This window comes from Schistocerca gregaria, chromosome 4 (assembly GCF_023897955.1).
Source record: "Schistocerca gregaria isolate iqSchGreg1 chromosome 4, iqSchGreg1.2, whole genome shotgun sequence".
Taxonomy (NCBI): Eukaryota; Metazoa; Arthropoda; class Insecta; order Orthoptera; family Acrididae; genus Schistocerca; species Schistocerca gregaria.
This window is the reverse complement of record NC_064923.1, coordinates 122797700-122813091: the sequence shown is the minus strand read 5'-3', so window position 1 is coordinate 122813091 and position 15392 is coordinate 122797700. Positions and strand designations below refer to the sequence as shown.

General features: G+C 38.9%; 1 protein-coding gene across 1 annotated transcript in view; it reads left to right on the top strand.

The window, feature by feature from the left end:
* The window catches only part of LOC126266599 (L-serine dehydratase/L-threonine deaminase-like), an 82600-nt gene that overhangs the window by 22059 nt on the left and 45149 nt on the right, over positions 1-15392 (top strand). The window contains exons 3-4 of the mRNA XM_049970919.1: positions 1477-1644; positions 12105-12208. Of these exons, the coding sequence (XP_049826876.1) occupies positions 1477-1644; positions 12105-12208 (272 nt within the window). The remainder of the gene's footprint in view (positions 1-1476; positions 1645-12104; positions 12209-15392) is intronic.

Below are 15392 nucleotides of genomic sequence, written 5' to 3'. Positions count from 1 at the left end.
AGCAAGTCTGGACATGTGGGGCGTCGCATTGTCCTGCTGGAATTGCCCACATCCATCGGAATACACAATGGATATGAATGGATGCAGGTGATCAGACTGTATGCTTACATATGTATCACCTGTCAGTCGTATGTAGACGTATCAGGGTCCCATATCACTCCAACTGCACACACCTGACACCATTACAGAGCGTCTGTCAGCGTCAACAATCCCCTGCCGACATGCAGGGTCAGTGGATTCCTGAGGTTGTCTCCATACTCGTACACGTTCAATCGCTCTATAAAATTTGAAATGTGACTTGTCCAACCAGTCAACTTGTTTCCAGTCATCAACAGTCCAATGTCGGTGTTGACAGGTGCAGGTGAGGCGTAAAGCTTTGTGTCATGCAGTCATCCAGGGTACACGAGTGGGCCTTCAGCAACAAAACCCCGTATTGATGATACTTTCATTGAATGGTTAACACGCTGACACTTGTTGACGACTCAGCATTGAAATCTGCAGCAATTTCCGGAAGAGTTGCACTTCTGTCGCACTGAACAATTCTCTTCAGTCACTATTGGTCCTGTTCTTGCATAATCTTTTTCTGGCCTCAGCGATGTCAGAGATTTGATGTTTTGCTCGATTTCTGATATTCACGGTACACGTGTGAAATAGTTATATGGGAAAATCCCCACTTCATCACTGCCTCGGAGATGCTGTGTCCCATGAAAGTTGTATTTATGGGTTGTTGGTTTATGATTAGAATACTGCTACAGAGTCTGAAGTTATGAGCGATAGATCAACAAAGACAGGGAGAGAAGGAGATTAGGGCATATATTCAGTTCCCATACATATTAGAAACGTGTGATTTATCATTTCTTTCTTTTTCATTTAAAAAACTGAGCAACAGCAAAGTGTGGTTGGGTAATAGCTGGTAGTAAATTAATGTGTTCTGCTCAATTTATTCCAAAGACATCTCATCTGCAAGCCAACGGTTGCAACAAGCTAATCTGGGGCTAGTCCTTCATTTCATGCTTCATTGTATAATATGCCCGTATTTTGTTATAGTTATCAGTGGACTCAAAGGAAATCTGTAATAATAATTTTTATGTAGTGTCTCGTTAATAACTTCCTGTCCTTTAGAGCTTCTGCATTAACAAATAAAGCTGCAGTTGACGTAAAAGCATTCGCACACCTAACTCAGATGCCTACTTCTGACCCCACAGTATTTTTTAATAGATGCACAAATATTTTGTATTGGTAAATAACTGTTTTGTTTGATAATACAGAATTAATGTTGCACTATATGAATCAAATTACAAATCCAAACAGATTATTATATGAAGGCTGCCAGATATTATACTGTATTGCACCATATGCTATCTCTACTCAATTCCAAAATTTGGAAATATTGACACATCCAATTTTACACTAATGATTTAGAAAAACTTAAGGTTTTAATTACAATATGTGTGTTGCATCATCCCTATTTTACAGGCAGTGGAGAATGGGTGCACACATCTGCTCAGTTGTTCAGGAGGAAATGCTGGCCTGGCTACAGCAGAAGCTGCCCGACTGCTCTCAGTACCCTGCACCGTTGTTGTTCCACAAACAACCACCCAGAGAATGATTTCAAGAATCCAGGAGAAAGGTGCCACAGTCATTGTGAGTAATATAGACAGTATTTCTTTCTGTGCTCCAGTAATCCTAATTGATTTCTCTTGAATTTCAATCAGGTACTTTATAGTAACAGTTCTACATTAGTTGCAAAACTTTCAGTCATGCTTCCTATAATTTGTAGATGAAATACAGTAATAAATTCCCTCCTTATCTTTCAAGGCTCCATATTTCATTTGGCTTATGCCATAAGTGTCCCTAGGTACAGGGTGGTGGAGGATGTATGTTGTGATGTAAATCGTACTTGGCAAGAAGGTGGGCGGTGCCTGTAAGTAGTTAGCATTATGGTTTTGGTGTAAAGCCAATATTTTTAAAACATTGGTTCCATTGTCACTGTCCAATCTCTGATTATAACCAGATGCTCTAAATGAATCATTTTACATGTCTCAATTTATTCTCATTCCTTTACAGTTTAGACTCCAGTAAATGTTGCAAATGTCATTTTCTCCAAGGCCATGCATTGCAATTAGCATTGTGCTGCAGCTCTGTACATCTCATTGCTTGCCACAGTGCACCCTACCCTGTGAATCAAGTTTCCAACCATACAAAATGGTGACAGACCAACAGATGTTTGAAGGTGATTTCGTACAATATATTCATTTTGTGAAGTGCACAACTTTACATTTCTGAACATTTAAAATTTGCCGAATTTGAAATCTTATCAAGCCCTGACAGGATATTTGCATAGCTTTTTTGAGATAGCACTTCATTATATTTAAATTCATCATCTGCAATAAGTCTGAGTCTATTATCAAAACTAACTGCCAGATGTACAATGTGAGGCAAATAAAAGTGGTACCGAGAAACGAGCTCAAGGGTACAATAAAACAGCAGAGGAAAGGAAATACAGTACTAATCTGACCATAGCAGGCGTCAAAAAGTCTCCACCATTCATCTCTTGGCATTTTTGTGCCCTGGTCAGCAAGTTGCTGAAGGTGGATCAAAACTGGACTGCTGGAACTGCTAAAGTCTCATCCAGAAATGTTCTGCTCCAGTTCTTGAAGACTATGAGAGCTTGAGGGCTCTCTACACAAAGTAATCGCACTCTGACAGATCAGGTGACCTGGGTGGCCATCTAAGGCTGTGACCAGACTGGCCACTGCTAACGATTCTGTCAGGCATGAAGATTGTGTAAAGGTCCTCCAAGGTTCAGCTGGCTCTGTGGGCAGTTGCTCCATCCTGTTGGAAGTAACTGTAGGTCATTTCCTCCTCCATTAATGTAGCCATCTGTCCAGGCCACCTTTATTTGCCCCAGGCTGCACAACATGAACTTGACGGGCCCCCAACACCCTTCTCTGGGATATGATTGAAGTTATTTCTACATCTGTTGATGGCTCTTGATACAAGATAACATATTGCTTTCTCCCTACCAATAAATGCTCAATCCAGTCCCAAACTTTGTTTAATTCTCCATGTGATGGACTTTTCATTAGTATGTGTTGATTTGATGCAGTACAACAACAAATACTTTTTAGAAGTCAAAAAGTATTGCATCTGTATGACTGCCTTGGACCACGGTGTTTAGAATATGTGAGAAAAGTGAGAGAGAGGTTTTGCACGACCACCGTTGTTGGAATCCATGCTGGTTAGCATGTAGGTGATGATTTTGTTCAAGATGCCTCATTATGATTGAGCTGGGAACACATCCGATGAAGGGTTTGGAGACTGGGAGGGAGGGGGGGTGAAGTCCCTGGGATTCCAAACCTCATGGGGGGACCAAGTCTATCAAAAATTTGGATCCGCCATGGATCCAAGTTTGCAAATATCAGGCTGCTACTGTAATATAAATTCTGTGCATTGTAATAAATAAAAGAACATTACCACAGCACCAGCAGAACTTTTTTTAAATAAGTTATATAGCCCAGCTGCTAACAGTTTTATTTCATTTTTAATTTTGAATGCACTATGTTTTCTTTGGGTTTTGTGCACTAAAGCACATTGTGATGGAGTCAAAAAAGTGCTTTCTGTGAATGTTGTTGGAAATCCTATTAGAAAATTTCCCCAACAGATTTGAACATCAGCAGCTGTGAAATGTCGTTCTAATTTGGTAAGTTCACCAACAACATTCGGAAGTAGGGCATTCCTGATTCCATCAGAAGGTGATTTATATGAAAAATGAGTATACTTTCTATTTTGCATTGAAGAGTAAACATAAAACTAAGTATTTCTATTTGTAAAAACTTGTCCTAGAAGAATCATGGAAATGAAAGGACATGAAAGAGGTATGTTGATGCTCTGTAATGTAGTGGTAATGTTCTTTTTTTGTCTGTAAATACCAACTTGCATTGGAGGTCTCATATTACTTGATGTGACAAAATTTCTTGGTCAAAGAGGATTGGCATTCAGAGATTCAGCTCTGAAAATTGCAGATCCAAATAATGGAAATTTCCTCTGGCTATTTGAACTCTTGTACTTACTATGTTGCAACATATTAGCAAAGTCAGAGCCCAAAAAGAATCTGGAAATCATTTACTACATGTACATTATCTGTCATGTGATACTCAGAATGAATTTATTTCTAGTTGTCCCCATTGTGTCAGTGGTGCCATCTTGGAACAAAGAGAAAACAAGAAGTATTATTCAGTTACTGTTGCCGCAGTTTCTGATTCAAGTCATACTGAGCAAACAACAGTCATATTGCATTATATTTACTTCAATGAGGAAACTGATAAATATGAAATAAATGAATGGTTTTTAGAATTCATAGATTGTAATCAGGAAACGAGAATAGCTATTGCTCATTTAATTCAACACTTGTGAAACACTCAGTTCCTATTAGTGAATGCCGTGGACAAGGTTATGATAGCAGAAATAACATTTGAGGGTTGTGTAAAGGAGCTCAAACACATTTTCTTTAGTGAAATGCTCTTGTAAAATGTTTCTCCATGTGCTTGTTGTAAGCGTATGTGGGATACAAGCAGCTGCGCATTGCCATGAAGCAGATACTTTATTCAGAGGGAGTCAACTTTTTTTACAACTAGTTCAGTAGCGGTCTAGAACTCTAGGAAATTCTGAAACAGTGTGTTGGAAGATCTTTATATTTCATGTGTGATACCCATCGTAATGCTTGCGTTGACACTACAATACCAGTTGCAACTCACTTGAATTAGCTTGCCATTGCTGTTGAAACTGCCAGTAAGTTAAATTTGTCAGCAGAAACATTTTCTGTGGTATGCAATGTTTAGGATTATGAGATATCATTCAGGTGTTTAATCATGGCATCTAAAGGGTGAGGGAGGGGGAGGGGAGCTCGAAAAGTTTCTGGCCTAACAAATAAGAATGACAGAAATTTCATAATACCAATTTACTTTTCAATATAATACCCTTGTACACTAATTAACTTGTGGGCACACTCAGATAATTTCTGCAAACCATTCAAATGATAGGTCTTTGATTTTGAGCCCAACCAAGCATTCACAGCATCAGTCACTGCATCCTCATTGTCAAATCATTGTCTTTTGAGGTCTTTTTGTAGGTTTGGGAAAAGAAAAAAGTCTGATGGAGCCAAATCTGGAGAATATGGTGGACAACATAACAGTTCATTCCCGCAGTCAGGCAGAGTTTCTAGTGTTGTGAGGACTTTGTGCGCCAGTGTGTTGTCCTAATGCAAAAGAACTCCACACACCAATTTTCTGCGCCGTCTTTTCTTTATCTCCTCTCTCAAATGGCACAGGGGGATTCAGTAGTAGGATGTGTTGATAGTTACGCCCTTTTGCAAGTAATTCACCAAAATTACCCCTTTTGCATCCTAGAATACCAATGCCTACACCTTACTGGCTGATATTTGCACCCGGTGTTTTTTTGGGGTAGGGGATAAAAGTTGTTTCCATTGGTTTGACTATTGTTTTGTCGCAGGATCAAAGTAGTAAACCCACATTTCGTCCATTATGTATGTTTCAAGAAAACCATTTTCATCCACTTCAAATTGGCGGGTGATTCCTTCATAACACTGCACACGCTCCCGTCTCTGATCTGTATTCAAGTCTTTCGGGACCCACCTAGATGAAACTTTCTGCATTCCCAAAATATCCACAACAATTTCATGAGCACACCCATGGGAGATCCCAAATGTGGTTTCAATGTGCTGCAACATTGTTTGACTATCCTGCAACATTGTGTCGTGAATTGCAGTCACTGTTTCATTAGTGGCAACGATGGCAGTCCTTCCACCCCTTGGTGAATCTTCCACACACGCTCTTCCGTGTTTGAAGTCAGACAACCAGTTTTTCACTGTTGCATAAGATGGTGCACTGTCCTTAAGCGTATTCCCCGTGTCCTCCGCAGTTTCCTTGGGTGTCATTCCTTTCAAATGAAGATATTCAATCACAGCACGGTTCTTGATTCTCTCAATATTTGCCATTTTGCTTACACTACAGTATACAACACATTCTAGTGGCAAAACTAATGAAGCTGGAGCTGCAAAATTTGACTTGCCTAACCACAAAGGGTCACCATAAAAGTAGGTGGTATTGTTTGTGCAAGACATTACGGTAGCTATTTCGGGCTAGAAACTTTTCAACCACCACAGCAGTTGTTGGCGTCAGTTGACTAGAGAAGCAAATTACTAAAACACAAAATACTACCTCGATGTTGTGGTAAGACACTCTGATGATGAACTGTTGTGGAGCACTCAACTGCGCAGGCATCAGCACCTGTATAAAGTCTGAATTTTTCGCAGCCCAACTTTTTGCACAGTCCAATCTAGTCACTGTTATGGATGATTATTATTATTATTATTATTATGACACAGACATGCAGTTCTTGGGCAGAGAAAATCCCCAACACAGCTGGAAATCGAACCTGGGAGCCCATGATCCAGAGGCAGCAACGCCAGCCACTAGACCATGTGTTGCAGACAAAGGACACTCAGAGCCTATTAAATGTCTTAAAATATCTTTACGAAAATTGGCACACTATTCCACCTGATCCAAAGTTGCTAGTACAATTAATATCAATCCTGAATTTCAGGGAGTGCGCACTAAGAGGAGGAAATCATTTCATGATGAAACGAGGAACAGATTTATTCAGAGTAAATGTACACACATCAAAAAAAGTTTTGCATCACCCCAGTTCCCAGAACTCCTGAAGATAGATGTTGACTGTGGATATTGTATCACAGCCACAGTCCCTTTGACTGTTCAGAGGTGTCACTAAACCTGCCCAAGGATGTAAACAATCATGCATGAGTAGTGCCTATTAAACGGAGGGAGTCCGACAGCCAATCAGTTCCATTCATTCCACCAGGAAGGAGGTACATGGCTCATGTTGTCTGTAGTTCAACCATGCATAGACAATCAGTACCACAGTTCGATGGCGTCTGCATTGTTACTCTGTGCCAGGAAGGTTTCACAACAAGGGAAGTACCCAGGCATCTCAGAGTGAACCAAAGCGATGTTATTCGGACATGGAGAAGATATAGTGAGACAGGAACTGGTGAAGACATTTGCCGCCCAAGGGCTACTACTGCAGTGGATGACCGCTGTCTACGGAATTAATTCACATCAGTGGAAGCAGTGGCCACAGCAATGCAGCAGGAGACCAGTGGTGATATGCCAATGTGTAGTGCACGCAGAATTGCCTGAATGTTGGATATACCTGTGAGCACAGTGCCTAAAATCCTATGAATCATCTTTCTTTGTATCCATTCAAAATTACCCATGTGTACGAGTTGCTTCCTGTTGTCCTGTCAGCAAGAGAAACTTTTGCTTTAGAATTTCTTGCTTGCATGGGGGTTGATAAGGATTGGCCATGGAAGATTTTGACAGACGATGGCCACTTCCATCTGACCTACAATCCATACGCAAATCAACCAGTACCACTTCATCCTGAAAAGTCACTGTGTGGTGCGGGTTTACGGCATCGTTTATCATAGGGCCATATTTTTTCAAAGTGACAGGTGCTTCCGGTCGTGTTACCTGTACCATCACTGGTAAGTGCCATTAGAGTCTTTTTCACAACCACGCCATTCCAGCTCTCCAACAGCATGGATGTATGTGGATGGGATCATTTTCATGCAAGATAGCACAGCTGTTCCTCGATTTCAACATGTTGCAGAAAACGGTGGACAGCATATTGAACATGTTTTGCACCAGTCACACAGTAATTAATAATCCAATTTGATTTTGATTGATGCTTTTTATGCGGCTTTTGGCCTCGGGACATTAAAAATCAATCTTTGCCACCCAGTGTGATTTGACTTGCCGTAGTGGATTGGCTTATGTAACTAACAGTATCACACTAGTACACCCGTGCACACTTAGTAGTACAGTTTGTTTATTGTCGAACATACAGCTTGGGCATTGTTGTATGATTCATTTGTCATTTGCAGTCGACCACTATTAAATTATGATGCTTACAGTGCCATCTATTGTTACCTTTTGTAACTATTTATTTTTCTTCTGCCATACGTTTTCCCCTTTCTCCGATAATATTCCGTTGCAATTTGACGTCATTCTGGCTAGTGGTGTTATTTCTATAGCAGTTTGAAAGTTTAACTTTAATTATAATCACCCTGTATTCAATCATTGCATGCTCCTGCATGGTTAATCTGCTGTGTTCATTCCTCTAAAGCCACAGTTGGAAACTGGAGGTAAGGCTCATGGCTGTTTTTTGTTTTACTACATTCCAAATAATTTTGATTGTAACAGAACAGTATACAAGATGTATCACAATAGCTGTGACTAGTTTTCTGGAATAGTAGAGGGCAAGAAGTGAAACATTTTGCTTTATAGAGCAGTGTCCAATAATGCATTGTTTTGTACTTGCACTGGGATGTAATAAAAGTGCTGGAAGTACTTCACTGCAAAACGATTGTGAAATTTAGAGCATGACCTTAGCAAGGGTACATCACACAGATGTGCTACTATTTTCTTTCTATGAAATTATTATAATTAAATTCAATGAAAATTGCACATATGTTATTTAAATTTGTAGATAGCACAACCTACTCTAATTCTGACTGAAAATGTTTGTGGAAACTGGAAATGTGAATGGAAAGAATGTGCTTGGAAAAAAAAAATACCTACTGGAGACAAAAATTTAACTTTCAGTAATTAGGAAGCCTGTCTTTCCTCACTTTCGTAGAAAAACAATGATACATATTTTAAAGCCCAAAACTTAAGTAGACAAATTTCACAAACAATATTAATTTCATTAGTTCTCATTTCCGTGGTCAGAGAAAGAGCTAAAGCAAAAGTGTGAAAAATGGGTACAGAAAATGAATCATTGGCAGACATTTTATTACTGATAAGTAATGTGTACGTTATTGTCCTCCACCACATCAGAAAATCAGGAAGTCGAATGTTCACATGTTCTGCAATACAGGAGAACACTGCATACAAGAAGCAACTGAAGTTAGTACTGTTAATGGTGACTTGGTGATTCAAGCGTGTATTCTACTGCATTGTCTGATTCAACCTATTGCACCACAAATGACAATTAATTCATTCAGATTTCGCCAGCAATATCTCGTGCAGCATATAATACCATAGTATAAATCAGTGGATAAGCACATAAGATGAGTAAGTTCCTCTTTAAAAGACAGGCAGAAAAGTGGGGAACCGGCTGCTTCAGTTATCATTCCGCCTTCCTCACCAGAAATTTTGGCATGTGGACATATTCCCACTGTTTTAACATGCAATATTGCAAATACTTTTGCCGAGTCTCTCTTTGTAGTGAAGCTTTCATACTCAGTTCCTCACTGTCAGTGTCACTATGTGTCTCTGTCTCATTTTTCTCCCATTGATTTACAGTGTATCACAGTGCCACTGTCTCCTCTCTCACTTACACGGTCTCCTTTTGTCTTTCTTTGCTACAGCCACTGTCTCCACATCACCTCAGCAACTCAAAAATTCTGTGTCATCCAAACTATTTTTCTCCTATACCTACGTGTTTGAAACTTCAGTCCAAAATGTGCCCTTTCCCATATCTATGTGTTAAAGTTCACCAGTCTGGGAGGGTCCAGACCCTCCTTCCCAGAGCAAGTGTTGGTGTTCTGTCATCTCTTGTTTTTGTCCACGCTGTCTTCTCTCTCTTTTCCTGCCATTGTTTCTCTTTTCAGGTATGTGCCACTCTCTCTCACTGACCATCAATATCGCCTCTTCATTTAAAAAAAAAAAAAAAAAACATATGGAAAAAAGAAAGAAAGAAAGAAATTACTGCCATTTGATTGTTAATTGTTCATTTGTTTTACACAGTCATGCTTTCAGCTTTGCAGCCAACTCAAGTTCATGCTGAAATTTTAAAATGCATCTGACCTTGCCCTTAGTTGTCATTGTCAAAAAAACATATTTCTGATCTTATAAGATGAGTTGTCGTATTGCAGGATACGAGTACATATCAAAGATTCATATGGCTGACAATGTGCACAATGGAAAACAACTGGTCTACAAGACAAGAAATACATTGTTTCAGTGATGTCATGTCAAAGGCAGGTCAGACATATTTTAACCTTTCAACATGGACTTGAGAATGGCTATAAAGCTGAAATCATTATTATATAAAGTAAATTCATGATTAACAATTAAATGATAGGATTTTGTTTCAAAACACTCTACACGACTGTGGTCCCCCACAAAAAAAAGATCATTAATACCTCATTTCTTCTCAATGGCACTTTGCTTCTCCTACCATCACTGTCTCGTCTCACTTTCTCTTCTATTGGTACTGTCTCCTCCATCTCCCACCAGCACTGTCTCTCTTCTGTCCTCTTTCAGCTTACAAAAGCAGAAATATGTTTGCATGTCAAAATTTTTGGTGAGAAAGGAGGAATGAGGATAAGGCAGCTGATTCCCCAATTTTCTGTTAGTCTTTTCAAGAGGGACTTACTCTCCTTCTTGCTTCTGCTGGTTTGTTTCTTTTGTCTGCTACAGCAGGGTGCAAAAACTGTATAAAATGATTGCTATAAATTAGTAAAGTTTTGACAGTTTATTTATATGCTGTGATTCATTTATATACTTTGACACACGTAAATGTCAAATAAATATGCACAATATAACGTTAACACACAGCCGTTTGTTTTATGTTTTTCTCAATGCTTTTCTCAACGACTGCAATTCATTAAAAATGCCTGGTTTATGATTTATATCATAAAAGAGTAAAAATGTCATTTGGCATATTTTACTCAATTTTTGGCTGTCATTTTCTTTTCAGGTATATTAAGACCCTTTCTAGCCTTCTTTTTTTTACTGTCGTACCTCTTTGGGCATGTTAAAGTTTCAAACCTTAGTGCAAATATTATCTTAAGAACATATGGTAACATTTTCGACAACCTCCCATGAAAAGAAACTGCAAGAGTGGCCATCCCGACAATTTGTACTTACGTACCCAGCAAATTATGGTTTTTGGGGTTTTCTCAAGATTCAGACATGAACAAATTGTGCTTTTATAAACCACATTAAGTCCACTAGAGCACACCTAATGCAAGGGAACCAACCAATTTTCTCTGTTTGCCTGGGCTGGAGGAAGTGTGATATTTAAATTTTGACCCTGCCCTATAGGATAGGTGCAGTATGCCAGTTCTTCCAATAGGTACAGAAATGGTCACTAGGCCAAGGGCTATCCAAAACAGTTGACCACTTGTTTCTGTGATCAATATAACCCAAGATATGACTCCCCTGAAGAATCATATTTTTGCACCCAGCTTTTTGTAACATATGGTAACTGCACCCATTCGTACAAGGACCGATTGCAACTGTAAAGATATGTTTGGTACTTAATAAGAAATTACTTTTATTCTGTATTCTGTCTCAATGAATGTTTTTATGTCAGCCCTTCTTTAAAATAATAAAATTGGGTTGCTATGTATTTAGATGGGACCCAATCATACATCCTGCTCAGGGACCAGTTCTGACTCAGAATATGCCTTCAAGATTCTGAAACAGATGGATTCCAAGGATATTGGACATCAAGGACATTTTAGAGTACAAGATAATGCCCATCCTTCACGTGTGGAAAGCAAGTTCTGAAATAGCTGTTAGGTCCTCCCACCTAATACAACCACTTCCTAAACATTGGAACTTGCACTTGAATATATCCTTAAATCCTTCAGCTTTCCTAGACTTGAGTTACATTACATACAGTTTTTTAAATTATTGTATTTTTAGTTATTTACTGGCTAGATTATTACTCTTTTTTATCCCTCCCTTCCTCTTCGATCTCCCCCCCCCCCCCCCCCCAAACCTTCTTTTCCATTTCCCTGCTAATTCTAAAGTGCACAATTCATTTCACTTATTTTTTCTTTTCTTCTCAACACATCTTTACTTCTCATTTGGTTGATAATGTCTTACCTGTTGTGAGGATGGGTGAAGACAAAGATGAAGGGGAGTATTGTTACCATATTCTAATTTTTATTATTGTAATGTTTGTTGAGACTGTCTCTTGTTAAAATAACACCCCCACCATCTTCTGGTGCTCACAATGTTAAACACGCTTCCTTTTTTGTTTTCCAGCGTCATGGCGATAATTTTAATACTGCCCAACACAAGGCTTTCGAATTAGTGAATGAAATTAAGGGATCAGTGTATGTTTCACCTTATGATCACCCAGATATATGGTAATTACTCAATTCGTAATATTTATTTGTGTTCAAAGTATCTAAATGATAATAGTAACTAAAGTTAATTGCTTGTTATGAATATCAACACGTAGCACAACTAGGAAAATTCTCACTGTAGATTTAGATAAAATACAAGAGCTATACTTCCATGAAAAGCAGTTATGTTGCAGATATGAAGGAGATACTCAGATTTTATACACTTTTCTCCTGTAGACTGTGCCTCATTGTTTTCTCAGAGTTCTTGGGATTGCTCTAGTCAGTCTGATAAGCTAAGGTGTTTACATATGAATTTATTGTGCTCATTTCATCGTTCACAAATTAACTTAAGAAACTAGGAGTTACATGTCTTTCCTTGCCATTAATTAGTTCACAAATCACTTTCCAAATTGTGCTACAGAATGACTCTGTTTATTGGCAACCTATGGATGATTCATTTGTGTACATGGATAGATAATGACTGTTCATAGAGTCAGAAAAAAATTAACATATAGTCTCTCCAGAGCACTTTTGTTCAAAATTTGAGGTGGAATAGTAGTTGTCAAAAACATTCAATATTAGTTTCAAAATTTATTTTATATTTCAATTACTCATTGCAGAAATCATGTCAGTCCAGAATTCTTCAAAATGCATTTCATGGTGTTAATGAACTTTCCACCATGTATGTAGAAATTGTGCTAGTTGAATGCTTTATCTTGAAGTCCATAGAAAACTGCAGTGACTGCAGAAACAATATAGGTCAGTGACATGTGTGGCTTCTGCTACAGAAAGTAGTACAGAAGATTTGACTGATTTTAACAAAGGACGTGTATATACTATTGCCAGCTTTCAAAGACCAATCTTTAGTCAAGAATTTATTGTTTGTAGAAATATCTCATGAGTTCCGGTGAGAGTACTGGTTGTAAGTACACCAAAGAAGAGAGAGAAAAACAGTGAATAACATAGATTAATTTTATCAGATCATCAAAGATAAATGGCTGAGAATATGAAAATGGGAGATGTGATAGTATTCCAAAGAAGTCCCAACTATTTGCACTGCATTAAGTGCATGGTCATGGTCATGGTCATGGTCATGGTCATGGTCATGGTCATGGTCAGCCTTATTAATTTGTTTAAAATCAAAGATGACCCAGATATTTTCCTGCAACAGCTCATTGAAAAGCATGATATAAATTTTAAGCTCTGCCATAATAATTTCCAAGACATAAAATAATTTGATGCTAGACTAATGAAGAAGTGCATTTAATGTTTCTTTCCTTGTATTTGGAACAGTATGTGTGCTTCTCGTATAAAGTGTGACCACCAATGAAAGAAGACTTCCACGCAGGCTCTGTCAGTACACAGAAGCCTTTGTAGATATGTTTACATCGGTTTAAAGAGAAGCAAAATAACCTTTTTGGTTATAAGCAAGAGGACAAATGTAAGGATGTAGAGGCTTACCTCACGAGGGGTGAGATAGATCCTGCCTACAGGAAAATTAAAGAGACCTTTGGAGAAATGAGAACAACTTGCATTGATATCAAGAGCTCAGATGGAAACCCAGCTCTAAGCAAAGAAGGGAAAGCAGAAATAAAAACTTTGAGGTTCGCCGATGACATTGTAATTCTGTCAGAGACAGCAAAGGACTTGGAAGAGTAATTGAACGGAATGGACAGTGTCTTGAAAGGAGGGTATAAGATCAACATCAACAAAATCAAAACAAGGATAATGGAATTTAGTTGAATTAAGTCAGGTGATGGTGAGGGAATTAGATTAGGAAATGAGACACTTAAAGTAGTAAGGGAGTTTTGCTATTTGGGGAGCAAAATAACTGATGATGGTCAAAATAGAGAGGATATAAAATGTAGACTGACAATGGTAAGGAAAGAGTTTCTGAAGAAGAGAAATTTGTTAACATCGAGTAGCTATTCAAGTGTCAGGAAGTCGTTTCTGAAAGTATTTGTATGGAGTGTAGCCATGTATGGAAGTGAAACATGGACGATAAATAGTTTAGACAAAAAGAGAATAGAAGATTTCGAAATGTGGTGCTACAGAAGAATGCTGAAAATTAGATGGGTAGATCATTGTTGTGACTCACCGATCTTTCAAAGTGCCGCCGCGCAGTTACACACGTCCTCTACATGCGGCGCTGTCTACCAGCCATGCAGCAGCAGCACCACCAAAGTGACTAGCCAGCCAGCGACCACTAGACTCGGACTCAGTTATGATTTGACTGTTAAAGTGTACACACATCTTACTCTGTTTAATTGATCTGTGACTTTCATGTATTGCATCTTCTGTGAAATATATTTGTTCAACTTGAAGTTATTACAATTGGCGACGAGGTAGTAATTTTTCTTTTCCATCATTGACCCACATGTTTCCATGGCTACTTTAGAGCAACTATTGCAAGGTCTCATAGAACAGCAAATGCTTCTCACAAATGCGATTCGTAATTTTGTCACGGCATCAAATGCGGGGCATCTCTCGTCGGTGTCTCTACCTCCTTTTCCTCCTTACGACGAGACGGCGGAAGAATGGTCTGATTAAGAAAAACGTCTTCGACAGCACTTCTTGGCATTTCATGTCGCGGACGAACAAACATGTTTCTGTTCCTTTCATGGATTTCACCTCAAATGTATGTGATGTTGTCGCAGTTGGCTCCTTTGAAAGATCCTGCATCTTTGTCCTCTGCTGAAACGTGCTCACTTCTGTCAGTCTATTTTCAAAAGCAAACGAATGTGGTAGCCTCTCGTGTTGCCATTTATCGTTGTCAAAAACAACCAAATCAGTTGTATCGTGCTTGGGCTGCTGAACTTCATGGCCTCAGGAGAAAGTGTCAATTTGTTACTGAAGTTCACAAATAATCCTACGCGGATTCTCAGACGTTTCTTCAGTTGGGTTCTCCAACCCTGTTGCCGGTCGCAGTGGTCTCGCAATTCTAGGCGCGCAGTCTGGAACCGTGCGACTCCTACGGTCGTAGGTTCGAATTCTGCCTCGGGCATGGATGTGTGTGATGTCCTTATGTTAGTTAGGTTTAACTAGTTCTAAGTTCTAGGGGACTAATGACCACAGCAGTTGAGTCCCATAGTGCTCAGAGCCATTTGAACCATTTTCCAACCCTGTCACCTGTCACTAGGCAGTTACAGACTTAAAATAAACAGAAGATTTCTCTCTTGGGACAATTTGATGCTGAGGTATCTTA